The 22,725-nt window shown below is 38.3% G+C and overlaps 1 protein-coding gene across 4 annotated transcripts in view; it reads right to left on the bottom strand.

The window, feature by feature from the left end:
- Positions 1 to 897: 897 nt before the first annotated feature.
- The window catches only part of FGD4 (FYVE, RhoGEF and PH domain containing 4), a 218,236-nt gene continuing 196,408 nt past the window's right edge, over positions 898 to 22,725 (bottom strand). For all 4 annotated transcript variants that reach the window (XM_075006715.1, XM_075006727.1, XM_075006735.1 and 1 more), the window contains exons 11-17: positions 19,179 to 19,351; positions 16,705 to 16,735; positions 16,026 to 16,121; positions 15,173 to 15,298; positions 10,623 to 10,763; positions 8,839 to 8,979; positions 898 to 8,025 (exon numbers count right to left, since the gene is read on the bottom strand). In XM_075006715.1, coding sequence (XP_074862816.1) covers positions 7,768 to 8,025; positions 8,839 to 8,979; positions 10,623 to 10,763; positions 15,173 to 15,298; positions 16,026 to 16,121; positions 16,705 to 16,735; positions 19,179 to 19,351 — 966 coding nt within the window. In that variant the 3' untranslated portion in view covers positions 898 to 7,767. The remainder of the gene's footprint in view (positions 8,026 to 8,838; positions 8,980 to 10,622; positions 10,764 to 15,172; positions 15,299 to 16,025; positions 16,122 to 16,704; positions 16,736 to 19,178; positions 19,352 to 22,725) is intronic.

Below are 22,725 nucleotides of genomic sequence, written 5' to 3'. Positions count from 1 at the left end.
TCTAATAGGTATTCAAATATATTAAGAGTTGTAATGAAAAGATTAATGTAAACTGTTCTCAGTTTCCAGCTAATAATTTGCACAATCCAAATATGTAAAAAAGTATTCCTGTTGATGTGTGAAAGTGATCATTTTTAAAACACCCTGTTGTTGTTGTAACAAGATATTGTATGTTTTATTTTTTATTAGCTAAAGCCTGAAATGATGATTTTTAGTCCAAACAATTATAACCTTTTCCAGAAATTAGCACATCATGTTTCTCTGCACATAAACTGTTCCGCTCGTGATAATCTAGGGATATGTATTTAAATCCAACTGGATTCTTTTGTATGAGATAAGTGGTCTCATGTGGGAGTGCTCCGTTTTGTCATTAGGATCCACATGAAATTCTGAAGAATTCTGCCCCAATTTTTTTTTAACTGTAAAAATACCAGAAATATTCCAATTTAATAGAAGAGGACCTGAAACTTTCTGCTAGGTGACTTCACTTCCAGTGTGACATCTGACCTGACAAGGTAGTGCTTAAGTAGAGGATACTGTCCAAAGAAGTTACATTTCAATGGTTAAACAAATTAAGTCAACAGCTCTCTTTTATTTGTTTGGAAGGGCATTTACGATACAACTGTGTTCACAGTAATACTTCCAAGTAGCTTACCAACATCAAACAGAGTTTATATTTGTACAGTTTTCTCAATAAAAATAAGCCTAATTTAAACTAAAATAAATATCCACATGACCTTTTAAAAGCATTGCTTTAAAGACCATATAATCGGTTAAGCCATTGCAACTTACTTGCACAGAAGAGCCCTTATTTTCTACAGTCCTCTATATGCTTAATGTTGCATTTTAAATCATTTATTGGCACAGAAATAAATCATGGGCAGACTGTCAACAGTACTTATTTAATGATGCTTTTATTTTACTGCATACAAACTAAGTATTCAACAGGAATTAAAGTGCTTAATTTTACAATACCCCAACTCCCATCTTTATGACCAAATGTACATATATTACACAAAATATATACAATATCTGCAAATATTTTACATTCATATATTTCTTAACCAGAAACATTACCACTTATATTTGCACACCTTACATCTTGCCTCTTTTGAAATTTTGCAATTCAGTGTAGAAACAGAGCAAATTTACATCTCTTCAAAACAGTGGGTATTTTTTAAAACAAACTTCAGTTTCTTCTAAATTAAACTGCAAACAGTATTTTCATAATTAGATATTAATGCTCTGCATGTATATCTGATATTATACAGTAGGGCTGCTCCAACTCCCACTAAAGTAAACAGTCGAATTCCCATTAGCTTAAGTGATAGCAGGAGATATCCTACAGTATGTAAAACGCTATTCTTCTATTGAAAATGGTTCCCCATATAATACAATCTTGCCCCTGTTTCCTCTAAACATCATGGCACCTATGAATGAAAGATGTTTTGACACTGTTTCCTCACCTTTCTTAAATATTTCCATCATAAATAGTTAATGAGTCCACAAGAACAAACTATAAATTGAACCAGGTTAGTATTGCACATTGACAGAAACAGTATGTTTTATTCATGGAAGTCATCTGCTTTACTATTTAGTCAAGAAAAAAATATATACTTTTATTTGGAATGATGGGGATGTCAATGCCATGAATAAATCTGAAAGTAATTTAATAGAGAGGCCATACAAAACAATCAGATTGAATATTTAGCCTGAATTTCAGTTTATCAATCAGTTGAAAAAAACAGATGATTAAAGTATGATCTACTTACACATTGATTTTTAATCCCTTTAAGATATATGCAATTTTGTCAAAAGATTACCTATATTTTTAATTCACAGTGTAGTTTGATTGTAAAATGCTGTTTGAATCAGATCAGTCTGTTAGAATTGTCTTAAATATATGTTCATTAAGCCTTCCTATTGTTTTATAACAAGCAGAAAGGACTAAGAAGAAATGTGATTGGCAGATGTAGATTTCCATCCAAAGAATGTATTTCACTACAGTCCAATGGCTCAGAACCAGACTGGTAAATTAACTACGTTTTATCAATATGGCCAAGAGGTATGTAACAGCTGGGGTAAAGCAAGTTCTCCTGTTTATAGTTCATTTTAAGCTTATCACAAAGTGTCCATTGCAGAGTTAGAGCTATGTACACCTCAGTTTTTTGTTTTTGTTTTTTTAAGTGTTAGATGATTCGGCTCATCCAATGGTTGATATTGACTGACCCCATTCTTTAAGTATTTGGATAACCTGCCTGAAAACATGTGATTTGTTCTCAGGGACTTCCATCTGCTTATTGTCACCTACACCACTGTTAGTTGTTTGGAGATTGCAACACTGTGATAGAAGATTAAGAACTCAATTTTGAGTTGGATCTGGGCTTATGAATCCAGGTGAGTGGCAGTAGCTATAGCGTGTCTAAAATAGAATGATCCTGGTTTTCATGAGCACGCCTTCAGATAATACAGTACAGATCTAGAACTAGTATAAAACTTCACATTTGTTTCGGTTCCACTGGGGCTACACCAATTTACAGAGGTCATGATTTGCCCCTATATACTTTCATGGATGGGTTTCATTTTTTATTACTTAGAATTGTTTATATATTTTATGGGTTTTAAAATTTTCCAGTAGAAAACAGGTAGTCCTAGAACTGGTTAAAGCGGGGGAAGGGAGGTGATAACTTTTTTTGAAAATCCCTCTGTTTTTCCCTCTTGAGATTAGAAATTTGGGCAACTACAGACCTATTAAAAGTGGGGGAAAGGTTTTACACAAATTCTTGAAGTTTTCTGCCACTTTTTCAAGATTCAAAGTTTTGACCACTCAACTTAGAACTTTTTTGAATCTTTGTCAATAACCTCTTCAAAGCCTACATAGGCTTGGGGCATTTGTTTTGTAATTAGTCTCTCTGTCTCAATTTACTCCTTATATTTAAATTGAAGAAATAACACATCTTTAACCCTCAAAGGTCTTATGAGGTTTTTTAAAAGATTAGTAAAGAGCTTTCAGATCCTCTTTGTAAAAAGCTGTAACTATACTATACACACACACTTTAAATATTTTTAATATTCCATTACAATGGGAAGAAGATTACCCCCTCTATGATTGCTTTAAAAAAATTTCCTTTTGAACTGAATTATTTCAATACAAAAAACACTCTTGCCAAAGTCAATAAAAGCGAGGCTGCAAGATGCTACAGGCCTTAACAGCCCTTAATCATTACAGTGTAATTACATGAAGCCATAACAAGAGAGAGGGGAACGGTAGTGCAAAAGGTTTAAAATATATTAAAAATAATGGATAAGATTACCAAATGAAGTTATGTGCTTGTAGACATAAGAAAAACATGTTGAAAAGTTATTTTGTAAATTGTATCATTATTTGACAAACGTGACTGAACCTTTTTGACGAGCTATATAGTTCTGGTAGAATATGTGGGGGAGGGGGAACCTTACACACAGGTTTTGTTGTATGTAAAATAGTCAAATAGTTGATAAGTTCAAAATTGCATAAATATATTCTCCATCACATAAAAGATTTTAAAGTAAGCACTGCTTGAAAATAGAGGTGATGAAACAAATAATGTAGCTAAGGCATTCACATTAACTATAAATGAATGCCCATTTGTTACTTACATGTATGGTAGCATCTACTCATGCTACTAAAATGAACATTTGTCAGTGTTTTCTTTAGGGAACTTGGCTTTTAAAAACTCACTTGGGGCTGAAATTGGGACACAATCTAAATTATCACCATGGAAAATTTTTTTCACTGCAATTCAGATGTTCTACCATCACAGGAATTAAAGCATAGTAGTTACCAGTTTCAGTGTCTTTGCAGTCAAATTTTAAAATTAAACGTATGTTTTTGCATATGGTTATGTGGACTAGCCTGTGAGATACTGGGTAAAATATTTTGAGTTGTCACTGGCTCCAGAAAAGCAACCTCTTTCAACCACTGTATTTTTCAGAATGGTTGGCAAGTGTTTATACTTGTAGAAGGCACACATGATCAAATAATTCTTGCTTTCCTGGTCTCCCATGCTCAATGAGAAGAGAAGAGATTTGAGCAGACTGTACTGTAATAAAGTGAAAAACTATTTGGTCAGAAACTTAATTACTGATTCACACAAACTTTAGTGGCTCAAAATGAGCTAACGTGGACCAGGTACTGGCTTAATCCCTAATTCAGTTTGATTTTCAAAGAAGTCACTTAGGACTTGGACTTTCAGAGGTGCTGACTACTCTCCAAAACTCCAGTTGAAGAAATTGCAGGGACTCAGAATCTCTCAAAAAAGAGTCAATTCTTTTTGCGTAGAATCGTAGAACAGTAGAGCTGGAAGAGACCAAAAAAAGCCATCGAGTCCAGCCCCCTGCTCTAAGCAGGATCAAACCCTGCTTCTCAACTGTCCCTCTGTAGGAAAATGGGGAAAATACTTGCCCACTTAGAAGCTTTGCAAGGAAGACCAAGTTAATGTTTGGGAGCATTTTGAAAATATGAAGCACTTCATTAGTGCTATATATCATCACTAGATGATTTGTCTGGTGTTTCTCAGGGCCTTAACTAAATTTTTTTCCCCCTCACTGAAATCATTGCTTTGTGGTGGGCCTAGAGATGAGAGTTTCAGTAAGCAGGCTGCCCCAGGGAGAAGGCTGTTCTAGCCCTCTCTCATCACAGCAGCTTGGGGCCAGGTGAGTGTCTCTCCATGGCAGCAGCAGGTCCAGTGGGTACAACCAGAGGAGTGTGTCCCCCTGCCCAGCCAGGGGAAAGGCCCAGGTTCATTTGCCCCCTGCAGTCCTCAGTCAGCGAGGAATGCAGCAAGCTGGACCTTCCGCCTCTCCTCTCAGGTACATAGTAGAGAGCGATCCCTTTCTCTACCCCTGCCTTCTGCTGACCCAGTGGGGTTACAGCTGTCTCAGTTCCCTTCTCTGGCCCCCTGCTGCCCACTGTGGTCATTATACAGTATAAGTCTCCCCACTTTCCATCCCATATCCCCTGCTGCACCTATGTTGTCATTATCTAGCAGAACCCTCCCTTTCTGTTTTAGCAGAAGCAATCCCATTCCAGGCACATTGCATTTTCCTGGCACAACCGAACCCTGACCTTCCTATAAGTTATGATAAGAGGAAGCTGTATACTCAATTTGATGGTTTAGGATGCGTTCATGAACAGACACACACAGAGAGACAAATGCTCTAGAATATACAGATTAGTCCAGATCATCCCTTCCTGTGAGAGGTGGCAAAGCAGAGTATGTGAGGTTTTCCTTATATGATTCCTTTTTACTGGGTGGGTGAGGCAGTTGTCCTTTCAAGGAACAGGCTCTGAAACATCTTAGATCATGTAATATCTATAAAATTCCAGGGGACTGGCATGATAGCCCCACCCAAAGGTGCACTGACCAGGCTCTCAAAACCCATCAGTTACCTTGGGAACTCTTTTTAAAGGCAGGTCTCCATGGAGAACAGACATAGAAAAAAACATCTTGACTCTTTCTGGCTAGAGCTCAGCCTAACCCTGGATGTTCCTAGGAAACACAGTACTATTTGGGGAAAGAATGCAATGCTCTTGCAGGAAGGGCCAAATCACCCATCACTTTCTACGCAAAATGAGCAGATGCATGCAGCGGTTTACCTCAGTGCACCAGCATGAACCTAAGGGACATAAGTGGGTCCAACTTTACGGTAAATATATGAATCTCTTTACACTGCTTAAGATTTAAACAAACAAAAAAAAACCACACCAGCTGCACACTGAAGACTGCATTAAAATAATGTAGTGAACAGGTTTATACACAGACCATTGAAGATCAAGGACACAAACGGCAACAACAAGCATTCTGGGCAACTTTATGAGGGCAGGTTCTGATCTCACCAGGGCAGAAATCTGGTTTAAACTGGGTTACACCAGCTTTACACTAGTACAACTGAGATGAGAATCTGGCCCACTGATTTCAAAGAGGTTGCATAAGAGGTATGTTAGTCAAAATTTGCTGCAACTGTCTTTTATTCACCCTGTTCTCCCTAGGTATTAGGCAATACAGACAGATTTGGGATACACAGAACTAAATGGCATTAGGTGAATGACTATATGTAAGTACAACAGGTGACTGAAGGATTCTTTCACCCTCAATGCTAAAAAAATGTAATGTCTGTCTTACAGTGAGGAAAAAAAGCAGGGTAAAATATCTTGACTCAAGTTACTAATTTTTATTTAATTGTAAATATGGACCCAATCAAGTCTCTGGCTCTATCTCCCAGAGTTTATAAGAGGACTACATAAGCCTGAATTTTGTGACATCAGACTGACTCAATCAATGTCTATATTTTAGAAAATAAAAGGACTTATACTGGATTTTTAAAGTTAGCAATTGATTAAACTTGCTCTATCCAATCGGTCTGAAAGCCAGTCATTGCATACGCACTATAATGTGCTACATTGCATGCAAAATATTATAGTGGAATCCACCTATAGTGGAGTCATTTGCACCTATACAAAAAGCTACTCGGAAACAAAGATTCATCAGGGGCCCAATAGAGTCTGACTCAAACAGGTAAGTCTTTACTCCCAAGAGCAGTCCTACTGAATGCAACAGGAAGTAGGATTACTCATGGAAAATCAAGATACATCAGGTCAGACTTCTTATCGTAATTCATACTGTATGATGTAAAATAATCCTTGCAGATAGTTTTTAGTTCTCACTAGCGGATGCAATATGTGCATTTGTGAAAGTTAAAACACATTAAACATGTCCAAATGTTGCTATGACTAGATAGACAAAAAATATATGATCCCAGACGACCACATAAGACCAGGATATTAACTGGTGAAGCACATAATGGATTTTAGAAAGGTAGCACTGCACCTTCAGAACAGGAACAGGCATGGAACAAAAATAAAACAACCTACTCTTTAAAAAACACAGCTGGAACTCAAACACATTACATACCACCTAAATTAGTATTTTTTAAAAAAAATTCTTAATGTACAAAACTTATCAAGATCAGTAAGGGAAAACTGATTAAACAAACCACTAAAGTGATTTTTTTCCAATTTATAACCCTTTGCTTAATTAGCAAGAGAAAACATGCCTTATTTTAAATAAACCAATTACAATTTTTCTAATGCTGTACATAGTGTATTTATATTTTCATATTTTAGCAATTAATTTCTGAAGTGAAAACAATTAGATTGTTTTCCTGACATTTTAAAACCCAATACTACTGTAAAAGAAATGTTCATAAAAAAAGTGAATACAACATATGTACAGCATTGTCAAAGTAATTCTATAAACTTAGATACAATAAACCAAACTGTCCCTGTATATTTCTCTATAGATCTATTTTGGCAATGCAGAGGTATATCTTTTATACTGCTAAAGATCTAACATGTAAAGGATCCATCAAATATCCACATTCTTTATTGAAGTAGCAAACTTAACCCAATAGCAAGTGAATCATACAATGTAATTTACTTTGAAACAAACGAGTACACTAAAGTTAATAAGATTTTGTTCTTTTAATGGCATTTATGTTTTTTTTCTTTTAAAATGTATGGAATGGGTCTGTACATTAACTTTATTGATAGAACATAAATATAAGAAAGTGATCTCTAAATAGATCAGTATCTTTACAACATAAAGTGCTAAGAGATGCTTGTAGTAATTAGGAGAATTTGCTTCTTTTGTTTGCACAAAGAAAAATTAACCAAGAATCTGACTTTTTTTGTTTTGTTTGTTTTTAAACAGAACATGGTCTTGAGCTTCAGCATTCAGATTTTTTAGATGATTCAGGTTGCTCCTCTAAACTTGTCTGCAATTCATTTGGACATTCTGGGGTCTCACCTTTGACAGCTAAGTGGATGACTTTCAACCATTTCTGTTTCAGTTCCTCACTGTCTGCTGCAAAGCTGTGTACAGATTTGGACTGGGTCAGTTTAAAGCTATGCGGGAGGTCAGCACTTCTTGGAGTGTCATCTACTGCATAGCCCAGTAGAGGGATTGTAGCCAAAGCTTTAACATCCTAGGAAAAAAAAAGAAATTCTGATCAAAACCTTCTTTGGTTCACAATGCAGGCTGACTGTCCCCAGACCCGATGAAGGACTCTGTATAACTCACAATTTTATCTCCCTCACCAATAGATGTTAGCCCAATAAAAGATAGACTGAACCTCTCTAATCCAGAACTCTCTCATCCAGCAAACTCCATAATCTGGCATGATTTTAGTTAGCCAAAACAGCCACTTATCATAGGTGTGGCCAAATTTCCCATGATCTCTAAAGTTCATTGACACCCAGCAGTCCTGGCTTGCACTGTTCTTTGATGCTATTTAGCTGTAATTTACCCCTAAATGTCTTCTAAGAGCCCAGCAAGCAGTGGAAGTGTTGGTAATGTGCTAGACAATACTAACCTCCCATCATCTGGCAAATTCTCTCATCCAGCACCAGTCAGATCCCGAGGGTTCTGGATGAGAGTTTCAACCTGTACTACTTTACCCACCCAGTCTCTCTAATGTACCGGGACTGACATGGGTACACCAGCTTTGCATATACAAATCTTTCCTTATTCTCACGTTACATGTTCCCTCCCCACAACTGCTGCCCTGGTCATCCTCCATTTGTCAGAGGCTGGAAATGGATGACAGGTGAGGGATCGCTTTGATGATTACCTGCTCTGTTCACTCCCACAGGGGCAGCTGGCACTGGCCACTGTCAGAAGACAGGACACCGGGCTAGATGGACTTTTGGTCTGAACAAGTATGGCTGCTATGTTCTTATGCCACAAGGGGGGTAAACGATTTCCTATTTGTTTTTTTCTCCATTCCCTCTCTACTTACTTGTGGAGCACCATACATGTACAGCACGAGAGCTTCATGTTTAGGAATAACACACCAAGCTTTCTGCCAAGGCTTTGATTTTTCCATATATTGAAGAAAGCTGCATATCACACTATTTCCAGAGACTTCAGCTGATTCAATCTGTGAGAACACAGTACAAAATATACCAGAAGGAAATTATCTTCCTTAACAAAAATTTAAGTTTCCACAAAGTTGACAAGAACGAAGCAGAACAATTAAATATGACACCATCTATAACAATCTGTGGAAGCTTCACAGACATGTTTTAAAGCGCTAAAGTAGCCAAACCCTGGCAGAAGTCTGCTGAAAATCACGGGAGTTTGCGGAGTGAAAAACTGCACGGGGGCCTCAGGATTGGGTGAATGAAAAATAAAAACGTACTTAGATATATGATCAACCCCTGTCCCTTAACTATGCCTAGTCTGCCTTGCTCCCTCCAGACTTTTTTTTTTTTTTTTTTTTTTTTTTTAAAAACATGCAGGTGGCAGACTCACGATTAACTCCTAATCTACGTCCACCAATGCGTAGTTGTGGATTTCTTTAGTATCTGAAACCATCTCTGTTACTGCTACCATGCCTACCACAAAGAGCATACAAATATTACCAGCAACCCACCCAATACTCCCCTATTTTGGCTGTCAACATTTTCTGAAAGCATCGAAAAGAAATCCATTTTCAGGGATCATATCACAATGCAATCATAAACCTTGCATAAATCAACAAAAATCCTTAATACATTAACAGAAGACTCTTGACAGGGTGACCTACTATTTGGACTCAAGGCATTTTGTGAATGTATAGACAGAACATGCATAATTGCATATTGTTAAGATTTTATTGGCATGAATTTGGGACAAATGCATTTTGAAGAAATGGCAAGAATTTAACAAACACCATGACTTCTTGACCACAATGTGTATAAATTGGTGCCTGTCCTCCTCATTCTCTGCTGTCAGCAAAAAAAGCTTTCCAAGTACTGATGATTAATGAGATATTGATCTTAACCTGCACCTTAAACACAGAATTTTGAGGAGATGTTCAAATATGGAGGAGGAGGAGGAAAGGAAATATTTTGAAGCAACTTGATTAAGTGTGTTTGAAGTAGATCGGCCAATACTGGAGCAGTAAACATCCTGTTATGCTGGGCCAATTCTTACATTTCCCACCTATACATGTGTTTTACAATGCTTGTGTTATATAAAATTTACTTCCCTCTCCAATGTATCAGTCAATCATCTTAGGTCCATTTTTCTTGATATATTTTCCCCAACAGAAATCTAACTCAGCATATGTTTTTGCTAATACTGAGGGGTTTACTAAGTAAAACAGAGTGCTGCTATACACATTGATCAAAACAAAGTTTTGTCACGCACATTTTCAGTGTCATCAGAAAGAGGTGAAATTCTCTCTGGCCACAAATTTCAAATATATATTTGGGAGGGAGCAAGGGAGGTGTTGAATTAGGATACTGAAGAGGCGTATGAAGGCTAGTAAAAATAATGATACAACTTTGAGGCTGTGTACACAATATGACTGGCTCAGAAATAAAGGGCAACTTTCATTGACTTCTGTTACAGTCAGCTAGGATTAACAGGCATATGCCATCTGATTGGTTCACCTTGCTCCAAACTTAGATATCATTTATTCCTGGAGTGATAAAGGACAGGGTTTTGCTGTCACGGATGAGACGAGATGCACTGTGGGTAGCAATATATACCAATGCAGGAATTTTACCAATTTATTATCTCATTCTTTAAACATACCTCTAAGATGCCCTTTCTTTTCTTTTCTTCACTCTCTGTGCAACCAGTTATAATCAGATAGCAGTCCTTACAAACTTTATTCAATTTATTGCCATCATATTCAAGATGAGCTTTATAATCAGAACATTTCCAGCAAACCACCTTAAGAAAAAGAGCAAGTAAGCAAAATCACCAGCAAAATCAATTATCAGAGGGGTACCCAAGTTAGTCTGTATCTTCAAAAACAAACAGGAAGTCCTGTAGTACCTTAGAGACTAACAGATATTTTGGCGCTTAAGCTTTTGTGGGCAAAGACTCGCTTTGTCAGATACGGGCGGGGGGATGGGGTTCAGAGGAGGATTTAAAGAGGGAGTCTACTAAAATGTAGCACCGGTGAAGTGTAAACGCTGTCTTCTGACACTGGCAGCCCTCTCTTTCATAGTGAGTGTAATTTAAAAAAAAACAAACAAACTTTCAACTATATTTCACTGTTTCTTGAGTAAGAGTGCTTTTTACCTTTCCAGTTGTTGGACTAGATCGTGTCAGTATTAGGATTCTTTTAGCTACTCTACAATTTAGGCCCCGATTCAGAAAAATCACCCCAATTAAGGATAGGCCCTGAAACAATGAGCTTAACCTTGAGCACATATTTAAGTCGCACTGAAGTAAATTGGAACTTTCAAAATTTGTATCTTCACGTTGATGGTAAGGACAACTTAAGTTTTAGATAAATTCTCCTGCAGAAAGCATCAACTCAGTTAAGACCCGTGGTTTTCTCTCTGCAAGAATCACTGAAGAGGTATGCTTAATTTTTTCCTTTCTATTCCAGTGGTAAATCTATTTTCTATTGTAAGTTGCATATGCAGCTCTCTCTCAAACAGGCTGCACCCACAGAACACACACACACTACTTGTTTTGCCCTGAGGATGTTACCGGCTGCAGTTGTGTGCTGAGTGGCCTGTGGGTTGAGAGCCATGGCTTTATTCACTCAAATATAAAATGGTACTGTGTCTTGTGAAAGAAATTGCTTCAACTGAAACAAACATCTTTTAATTTTATTACATCTCAGAGTACAGCTTCATTGTTTTTTAAAAGAACAAGGGAGGAACTGCTGAAACAAATCCATGCTCTATCCTGACAGTGAACATTTTTCTTTGGAAGAGAGTAAAACAAAAAAGTTGGATCCCTAAATTGTGTGGAAGGAAGGTCTTTTATTGTAAATTTTTTTTTCAGCAGCAAATATTCCTCTCTGCAGAAAAAGCAGCACAGCATGGAAGAGAATGAAAATAGCTATTTCAACAGCAATAAAAAACTTGACTGGAAGACTACAAAAGTGGGCTTGAAGCCCTCTGATACAGCAGCTGACATGGAGGAGTGCAGCAGGCTGCTACTCCCCCTGTGAGAGCAGGGGAGAAGGGAAGTGACCCCTGCTGCCTCTGCCATACCCAGCCCTTGGCCCCAGGTAATTCTCCAGGCCCCAATGCTTCGGAGAAGTGGGAAAGGAGGCAAGGCAGGGCCTGTGGTGCAGGAAGGACTGCCTCTGGCCCCCTGCCCCAGGTCATGCTTCCCCACCACCAGATGGCCTGTCTCCCTTGGTATCCAGAGACCTGTGCCACGAGGTCTACAGGTGTCTGGTGTCCAGCAATAAGCACAGGCTTGAGAAGATTTGTCTGACAAGCCTCTGTCTTGGGCCCTTGTACAGTGGCATGATCCAATGCATCACTGACTGGAATCCAGTGACTGCCGCCTCCCAACATTCATTCAATACTGGGATTCAAAGCAAGATCTGAACCGGGAATGGAACCTGTAACCCAAAATCCTTCTTGAACATGATGAGCACCGAGAAGGGGATTGGTGTCTGCATGATGACTATCATCAGTGTATTGAGTGGCCCTGGGAGCAGCACTGAAGTCTCTGGGTAACCAGGGACAACCCCATGGTCTCTGGGGCTCCAGTGAGTATTGCCCCAAGTCCTGCTGCCCACACCCAGAATCAGTGGAATGGAAGCATGTACACAAAGCCCTTCTTCCATTATCTGAGCACTGAGAGCTCCACAGGGAGTGCTGGTGGGATGATACCTTGAGAGGGGACAGGGGCCACTGGAAAGGCAATGCCCAGATTGAGCCCAACATCTGCTTACTCGTGGACAGTGACACTGCTTGGGCAGGTGTGACTGGCACCAGCAAAGTCAGGATATCCTGTGCTGCCCAAAAGGCCTTCAGTGTAGATGGCTGTGCCGCGTGCCAGAGACTTTCATTACTACTCAGCACTGTGGGAGCAGGATAGGAAAGACTTGGTCACTCAGCCGGAGCTGGCCTGAAGTTCCCCGAGGAGCTCCATGAGTTTTTTTGCTGTGAGTCTGGGCTTTCCTACCATCTGCCCCTTGTGGGATTATAACGAGCGCCCCCCCGGTCAGCGTCTTCACCTTCAGTGTTAGGGACTGAAAGGGGGAACTGCGCTGATCTGATGGAGGCCTCAACAAAGTGTCTCACACCAAGGTTGTGGTGCTCAAGGCTGAGTCTGACCTGGTCTCTGCTGCCAGGGTTAGCACCAACTCCATTAGAAGCACCTTGAGGCAAATGTCATTTTTTTTTGGTCCAAGGCTTGAATGACTTGCAAACACAGTACTTGTCACTAATACGCCCTTCACTCCAACATTTCAGGCAGCTGTTAGGCGAATCGCACAGGGTGCTTGCATTCTAAACATGACTTAAAGCCTGGAGACTGGGATATGCCACATCCCTAGGCCAAGTCCCGTTCGGGACACTAAGGCCGTGTCTGTACTTACCAGGAGATTGACCCGTTCAGGGTCGATCTTCTGGAGTTCGATTTCACACGTCTGGAAAATACGGGAAAAAACCACTCTCTCTGGGGTTGGCAGGTGACCCCCGTACTCCTCTTCTCACAAGGAGAAAAGGAAGTCAATGGGAGAAATGCCCCTGTTGACTTCCCTCAAAGAGGACAGACCGAACCATTGACTGCAAATACATCGATTCTAGCTACGCAATTGTCATAGCTAGAATTGCATATCTGCAGTTGACTGTAAGGTCTAGTGTAGACCAACCCTAAGTAGGTCGACTAATGCTAACAATTAACACTACAGAGAGAACTGACTACACAAAAATAACTGCCTTTGCAGGAAAAAATAAAACTGCCCAGAGCAGAGCAGTTCTGATGCACTGTCAATGGCAGCAAGAAGGATCAGGGAGATGTAAAGTGGGGGCAGCACTCCCTGTACCACATGTGGAGGCACCACGCCATGGGTAACTAGGCCTGCTCCCCTATGGGTACTGTTGAGGGAAAAATTTCCCACTCCAGTGCATGTGGTGAGCACACAAACCTATTGTAGGATGGACATGAGCAGCACTCAAATAAGAATTCCTTGAATCACCATCCATGCAGAAGAAGAAAGAATCGTCTTCATAAATGTAACTGCATACTTCTAAGGTAAATGGAGCAATCCAAAACACCTAATTTTAATAATAAATTGGAGATAAACATCTCCTAGAACTGGAAGGGACCTTGGGAGGTCATCTAATCCAGTCCCCTGCCCCCTTGACAGGACCAAGCACCACCCCGATATCCATTTGCCCCAATCCCTAAATAGCTTCCTCAAGGATTGAACTCACAACGCTGGGTTTTGCAGCTCAAACCACTGAGCTCTCTCCCCCCTCCAACTTATCTAGGAGTTAACCAGAAAAGTGCTAATGGCAATGCCTGAAGCACAGTGCAAAGCAGAAAAGCAAAACTCAGGCTGCGTCTACACTACCTCCCTACTTCGAGGGAGGATGGTAAGTAGGGTTTTGGGACTTCATTAAGCAAATTCCTCCCCCCCCACCCCCCACAGCAACTCTGAAGTTTTAAACTTTGAAGTGCCAGCTCGCATCTAGCTGCAGCGCACCCACCAGTACTTTGAAGTGCTCAGGGTACTTCAAAGTGCCTGGGGTGAGGAGTAAAGGGACTTTGAAGTACCAGCAGGTGAGCCATGGCTAGACACGAGCCAGCACTTCTAAGTTTAAAACTTCAAAGTTGCTGCGGGGGGCGGGCGGCATTTGCTCAATGAAATGCTGCATATGCAGTGCACCACTTCGTTAATGAACTCCCAACATTCTGCTTACCATCCTCCCTTCGAAGTAGAGAGGTAGTGTAAACAAGCCCTGAGTGTAGTAAAGAAATGTAAAAATACATCAAGCATATCACCCAGGACAATCTCCAAGACAGATTACATTCAGAGATTGCACCACCTCTTCCTGGGGGAAGAAACATCATGCTGGTAAGTCAGGGAAGGAAGCATGGTAGTTTTGTTCTATTTATAGAGTGTCCCAAGGTGAATGACTATGTCATAATGTGGATGAATATTTCAGGCCTTTGGCATCTCTTATGCAATTGGGTATTTAGCCCTGCTAAAAACGGTTTACTGTAAACTTTGTTGAGCTTTTGCTCCTTTTTGGCTCACCTAATACAGCTTTTTTGCAGTAACATGAACAGCCGCCACCAGATGGGGACTCTAAACAAATGTTTGGATCCAGGCTTGTCTGGTCACAAGCTAGCAAATGTGGCTTTGCACTTACATGTCCACATGCCCGACAGTGATGCCTTCTCCTTGTCAGTGCATTGAAGGGCTCTTTGCATTTCATGCACATTGTTACTTCATTGTCTCGGATCCATCTTGGTGCTCTCTTCCCAAGCTCAGCACTCTGAAGAGGGAAAAGAAGGCCAATTGTGCAGTTTTTTTTAGAAGAGAAAATAATTATTCTCTTCCTGTGGAAAGGAAATGGCAGAGCTCAAGCTATGTTTCCACATCTATGCAAGAGACAGTGAACAAAGAATCTAGTCAGCAATTATAAATACATTGCTGTAAGGATGCTCCACCATTCATTCTAGCAAGACCAGGATTGTTCATAAGGCATGGTCTGACATCTTAAAGGGAAAGAGCAGACCAGCAAAACAATCACTCTGTAATTCCATTTCTAGAAGACTCCCAAGGCTGCAGATGGATCTTTTGACACCTCTGGCTCAGGAGAGCACAAAGTGGGGGGCAGACCCCCTGGGAAGGGGCATGAAATTTCACAAGGGGGATGCAGCATGATCGGCTACTGGGTCTCAGGCTCATCCATCTCACTGAACATGCTGAAATGTGTTACCTTTTTTAAGTATGTGTATTCACATTTATATACTGATTAATCAAGATTTTACATTCTACTGACTTATTTTCTTACACATGCCCAAAAGATTTTATTTTTTTCATGAGCATATCCAAAATTTCTGTTGGTTTCATTTACATTTGCCAGATTCGGGGGGAGGGGCTGCTAAGTGCATGGACAAACAGGGGGCCCAAAGTAAAGAGTTTGCTCATATATCATTTGTAACTAGAAAAGGACAACAATTACACCAGTTACAGTAAACTACAGTAACGCAACTTACAGAAACCTCAATGGGCATGTCCTCATATTCTTTTGCAATGGCATTTCTGAAGGTTTCATTCCTCTGCTGAAAAGCTTCTATGGTATTCCGAAGAGCCTATTATAAATACAACGGATTAGATCTGAAACATTTAGGCTGCGTCTACCCTTGCCTTCCTCTTTCAGAAGAGGCGTGCATATGAGGGAAATTGAAAATGCAAATGAGGTGCAACTTTACATATCTGAAACTTCATTTGCATATTCTTCTTTTGAAAGAAAAGCAGTGTAGATGTGGCTCCTTCAAAAGTAAACCCCATCTTTGAAAGAACCCTTCTTCCCATAAAAAAGAAGGGAAGATGGCGTTTACTTTCAAAAGAGCTGTGTCTATGCTGCTTTTCTTCTTTTGAAAGAATATGCAAATGAGGGCCCAGATACGTAAATCTGCACCTCATTTGCATTTTCAATTTCCCTCATTTCCATGCCTCTTTTGAAAGGAATGCAAGTGTAGATGCAGCCTTAATGTTTAACAGACTCTTTAAAATTAGACTATTTAATGACTAAACAAAAACTATGAGACATGGGAATTACTTATGATCAGTGTTTGATTACATCAGAAGTTAATACTTCAACTTAAACACCATAGGTACAGCCCAAAAATAAAGTTTCTTTAAAAAAAAAAGTCAAAATGTAGATGTGTTTACCTTTATCCATTCTTCCTTGTCTTGTTCAGAACTAAAACAAACATTGACATATTAGTAACTACATCAGAAAACATTACCTCGTGGTAGTTTGTGAATGAAGTTGTAACTTACAAAAGAAGCAAAGACTCTGAAATGATTCCAACATTTATAAAAATAGTAGTGCTCATGAAACTGACTAGTTAAAAATGAATCAGAATCATGGTTTGAAGCTTGGTAAGATTAATAGACTAAAATTAAATTCAACTTGAAATATCATCTTAAATGTGCTATTTAAACATAATATATAATGGCATTTCCAGCATTCGGCTTTTTTAAAGCATAATATGTAAAAGAAACAGCACATTTCAGTGTGAGTTTAACTTAGCTGTAAACGAACCAAAATGTTGATATATTGATATAATAATTTCTCCCTTTTCCCTAAAGTTCTATTCCCTAAATAAAGTTAAAGTAAACCAGAGTAGAAACAAAAAGGGTTGCCAGAATAAGGTGATACTATCTAGCAGAAACAAAGAAAAGTTTTGTTTTAACCTCAAACTAAGCATCCATATGTTCTCTTTTATTCACTGGAATAGAAGGTTTATAGAAGAGGTCAAGTGTAAGCATTCCCCACCCCCCGTGTCTTGTACACTAACGTTTGTCAAAGTACCTCAATAAGGCCTTTGAATACAAATCTTATGAAAATACAACTGGCACCCCTCAAAAAAAACCCACTACTATAATCTAGTGATGGGATAAATGCAAACCCCATTCCTCATGGATTTTGAATCTGGGGAGGGGAAAAAAAAAAAAAAGACTTAATAGCTCCACAGTATTTTTGGTTCTGCTACTCATTTAAAACTTTCTCCCCTAACTGTAGCGACGTAAGACGCATATAAACAATTCCTTCCACCCTGCCCGCCCCCACCACCCACCCACACTTGATTTGTCCAAATTCTGGATGGGATGTGCAAGTAGGACCACACACCCATCTATGAAGGGAGTGCCTCCAATGATGCTTATATATTTTGTAATATTACTGCCACCTGGAATAAACTGGGATCGTAAAACAAGAGGACAGTCCTGTTCCTCATTCTTTATCATCTGTAAATACTGGAAAAAAATGAATCTGAAAATTAGACAAAATAATTTTCCCTAATCCACTAGCTCAATTACTTTTTAAAAGTATTAAATAACTCCCATACCGGACAAGTAATCCCTTCATGTAGGAAGTGACATACTATACATTTAAAAAGGGATCAAAACAGTAACATACTCAAGCAGCAAGCTGAATATATAAAATTTTATGGAAAGGGAAAATTTCCAGGGATAAAACTAAACATTTAATCTGAGCTACCACAAGTTTATAGAGTGACATTTATGCATACAATACATTATGCACCGATTAAGAGGACTTTAGTCTTACTGATCTGTTCTAGGACAGAATTTCTGTATGCATTACTTTACAATATTGAAGGAATTTTATGAAACAAATGCTAAAACGTTCCCCAAAATTTGACAAATTTCCTCCCTAAACGAAGTAACTTTGGTCTAATTAATGTATTAATAATCCTGGAAGTTGAACAAAATAAATACTAGTAACTGCATTTTGTTCACTGTCACAAAGTGCTTTGTACATGTGAAATGCAGCTATCCCCAACTGGAACACAGTGGGCATGTTTTATGATGTTACTTCTGCCACCACACAACAATTTCTGATCAGTATGACAGGTTGGCAAAAATCTATAATTGAATCAAAACATTAAAAATAAATCAACCTTATAGAAGAGACCTACACAATTTAAAAGAAAAGTGACTTCATAAATTTTGAATCATCCTAAAGAATTGACAATTGCATCACTTTCATCAAATAATATTGGATAATTAAACAATCTGCATCGAGATTAAAAGCTTAAAAATGTCATTGAAAATTCTAAAGGTAATTTATATAGATCTGTTACATTTTTAGAGAACACTTATAATTTCTATTTAATTATATAACTATTATAATTATATATATATTATATTATATTTTTTCCTAAAGCTAAGTAGACAGATTACAACAAAGCCTTTGTTTATTCACAAAACACGCACAACATACAGAAAAAAAGATTACAAACATTTTTCTACAGTTCTTGACAGTATGTTTCTCTCATGAGCTGCAAAGACTGCTGTTGAGGATGAAACATCACTTCTGAATACCTGTTTAATCCTTGGTCTTTCTGCAGAGACCATTAATAAGGACTGTATGTGGCAGCGATTGCTAAAAAGCGGGAACTTCTCCATTACAACAGAACTAGGCAACGAATTTATTCAAAAAGGCCAAACTGCAATGAAAACAAATTTCTAAGTCCACCACTTTAGGCCATCGTCAAACTAACAATTTACAAATAAAAGGCTCTGTAACACCTACCAGTTTTCCAACCCTATCAGTCCAACAGTTTTCCTCCATTCTGATATATTTTTAATACTTTACAATCAGACCCCACTTCGCTTACTTGGCCTGCAACTCCAACGTTCGCTCTTTTCCAGACACCTGGAAGGTGTACGGATATTCTTCATTGTGTGTTTCTACAATCTTCATACCATCAATACCAACTCTTGTTCGAACTGAGTACTTTGATCCCACTAAACTGAATTTGGGTACACAATACAGCAACATATTGTTGAACTAGTTAAAAAAAAAAAAAAGACAACAGTAAAACAGAAAGTACAATATATTGACAAAGGAACTGCATTATCACCTTACAAAAACAATTTGAGTGAGAGCGTCATTAGGGTTACTAACATCAGACAAAATCAAAGACTGATAGTATGGATAGGATTTAGAAATAAAACATCTCATCAACTCAATATTTTAACACTGAATGCCTTTTGTTGAATAGAACTTTCCATGGTGATTTCAGTACGCTGAACAACAGGGTTAAAAGATGTTTCTTAAAATCTTTACCATTAGAGCAGCAAATTTACATTGAAGGAATTTCCAGTCTATTAGGTTAACTCATACAGTGGTAATTTCAGTCTTTTCTTCACTGTACTTTTTTAAAAATATCAAAGTTACATTGAGAACATGCAAACCCACAAAAGGGAGGGAAAAACTGCATGGGGCCAAGGTGGACAGGCTGATGACATTGAACTTACCTGTAAAGTGCTTTGATTTCTACTGAAGAAAAACACTAGGTAAGGGCTAGGTATTATTAGTATAATTTATTATTTGTAGCTTTTAAATCACATTTAAACAGCCTAGAATTTCAGCCCAGGGAAGTAGCCACTACTGTAACTGTGTTTTTGAAGACTAAAATCAGATCTATAGCAGTTAACATTTTTTTCTAATTAATAATTAATATGAGAAGCTCACTCTTTTAAATGCTGTTTCATAGACACACAGTTTAACCCATTAAAAAGATTAAAGAAGCCAGCACTTTAGAAGTCCTGTTGACTAGCGACTTGCTTAACTCCGGAGCACACTTTAAAACCACCCTCAAGAAAAGAATCATTACGGATTAGATGTAATGGCTAGTGAAGAAATCTGATTCATTGGCTGGTCTAAGCCAGTGTTTCCCAAACTAATTTATCTATGGAACACTTTTAGGTTTGGAATATATTGACAGAACACATTCATGCTGGTTGGGATATGGGGAGGGTTTCATACCAAAAAATTGCCACATGTAATTCTGAAAAGTTGATTTTAAAGAATTAGGTTTTTTAGATGTTTTATTTTACAAGAACAAAAAATAAAAGAAAATAATCTGAAGGAACAGCTAATTTCCTTCTGATAGCAGGACAATTAGCAGCCCTATAAGGAAGTATAAAAATTAAGTATAAACCCAAAACAAAACACCAATGTAACAGCCAAAAAAAGGATACTTTGTGTCATTCTTTTGGACAAAAATAGAATGGACAATATTGTTCCAAAAAAAGGACTGTTCCTTCCTTATAGTTTAAAAACATTTTTATGAAAAAGGAACGCAAAACAAATTAGCTGGAAAAATATTTTTCGATTGTGTTTTTATATATTCATTATTTTTACATAAAACTAATAGAAAATAAAAATGACATTTTACAGTTTTTTCCCTGACAAGGGAAGAGTGTTTTTGCATCTTTTGAGGCCAAATCCACTTAATATTAGGAACAATGCTGGAGAGGTGGATCCTCATATCAGGTGTTGCATCATATGATCACTAAACATGACTCATGCTGAAATAATATGACAGCTGTCTTGGCATGAGTTGTATAACAACTATATTATTATGAATGCGTCATAAATATTAACATACCTACAATCTAAATACTATTAAAAACCTTAGTATTTCTGATAAACACAATCTTATATTTAATATTTTAGATAAAAATATTGCTAGCATCAAATTTTTTCACCCATTCACATCGCATGGAACACCAGTGTTCCATAGAACGCAGTTTGGTTTCAGCCACATTCAGGCCACCTTAGGCCGTGTCTACACGTGCCCCTCCCTTTTGGAAGGGGCATGTTAATGAGGCACTTTGGAAAAGGTTATGAGGCACTGACATGCATATTCAGCACCTCATTAGCATAATTGCAGCCAATCACTCTTTGAAAGTACTGCTTCCGAAATGCAGACTGGCTGTATAGACATGGGTGCTTTGAAATAAACGCCACACTTCGAAATTCCCTTATTCTTAAAACGAATTGGGAATAAGGGCATTTCAAAGTGGGGGGTTTGTGTCAAAGTGCCCATGTCTATACAGCCAATCTGCACTTCAAAAGCAGCACTTGTGAAGAGTAACCGGCTGCCATTATGCTAATGAGGTGCTGAATATGCATGTCAGTCCCTCATTAAACTTTTCCAAAGTGCCTCATTAACATGCCCCTTCCAAAAGGGAGGGGAATATGTAGACACAGCCTTAGTCTATATCACAAATATGGCACATCTGAACTTTTTCTCTCCCTTTGTAAATGTGCCCATCCCTCATTTAAATGCCATGTTCAGCTTGCTTCAGAATTTTTAAGAATACATTATATTCTTTGTTCTCTGGAAACACCAGAGAGTGGGGGATTCTGGTTAATCAAATTTTCTGGTTAATAGAGAGGTATATGTACCTACCTATTGGTCAGCAATTTTCACACATTACATGTACACGTGGCTTTAACATGTATATGTAACTTTATTCTACTTTCACACACAGAGCATCAATGATGAATCCCAGATGTACAAAGATTCCTTTGACCTCCCTACTCCAACTTCTATACGAACTATACAACATTCTCTCTTGTTACTAGTTAAACATGCTGTATATTACTCCATAAGCTAACCTTTATTCACTAAACAGTACAAACGGAAATGAGTTCCAGATAGTTTTTCTATTTTTTTTCTGATTAGTAAAATCAAAAATGTGTACTGCCATTCATGAAATTTTCCGGTTAACAGAGCATTCTGGTTAGTACAGATCTGGATAACAAAGGCTGAGTCTTCACTAGACAGTTTTGTTGACAGCATCCACATGCTTAAAGCATTCTGTTGACAGATTCGACAGAACACTGCATTTGCCTCAACAGTATTATTCCTCAAAACTTTGAGGCATAGCTATCTCTCAACAGTAACAGAGATGGCTGTGCTAGTCTATATACTATCAAAACAAAAAAGCAGTCCAGTTGCACTTTAAAGACTAACAAAATATTGTATTCGGTGATGAGCTTTTGTGGGATACACCCACTTTTTCAGACCATAGCCATACCAGAACAGACTCAATATTTAAGGCATAGAGAACCAAAAATAGTAATCAAGGTTGACTAATCAGAAAAAGTATTATCAAGGTGAGCAAATCAGAGAGCAGAGGGGCAGAAGGGGCAGGGGTCAAGAATTAGATAAAGCAAAGTATATAAAAAAGAGTCCTCATAATGAACTAGATAATTGCCATCCCGGTTCAAACCACATGTTAATCTGTCAAATTTGAATATAAGAGTTCAACAGCTTGTCTTTTCAAATGGCTGTTAAAGTTCCTTTTCAGTAAAACACAGATTTTCAGGTCATTAACAGAACGGCCCACTCCATTAAAGTGCTGGCT

The sequence above is a fragment of the Carettochelys insculpta genome, chromosome 1 (genome assembly GCF_033958435.1).
Source record: "Carettochelys insculpta isolate YL-2023 chromosome 1, ASM3395843v1, whole genome shotgun sequence".
Lineage (NCBI taxonomy): Eukaryota > Metazoa > Chordata > Testudines > Carettochelyidae > Carettochelys > Carettochelys insculpta.
Note: the sequence above shows the minus strand (reverse complement) of the source record. Positions and strands in the feature narration are given on the sequence as shown.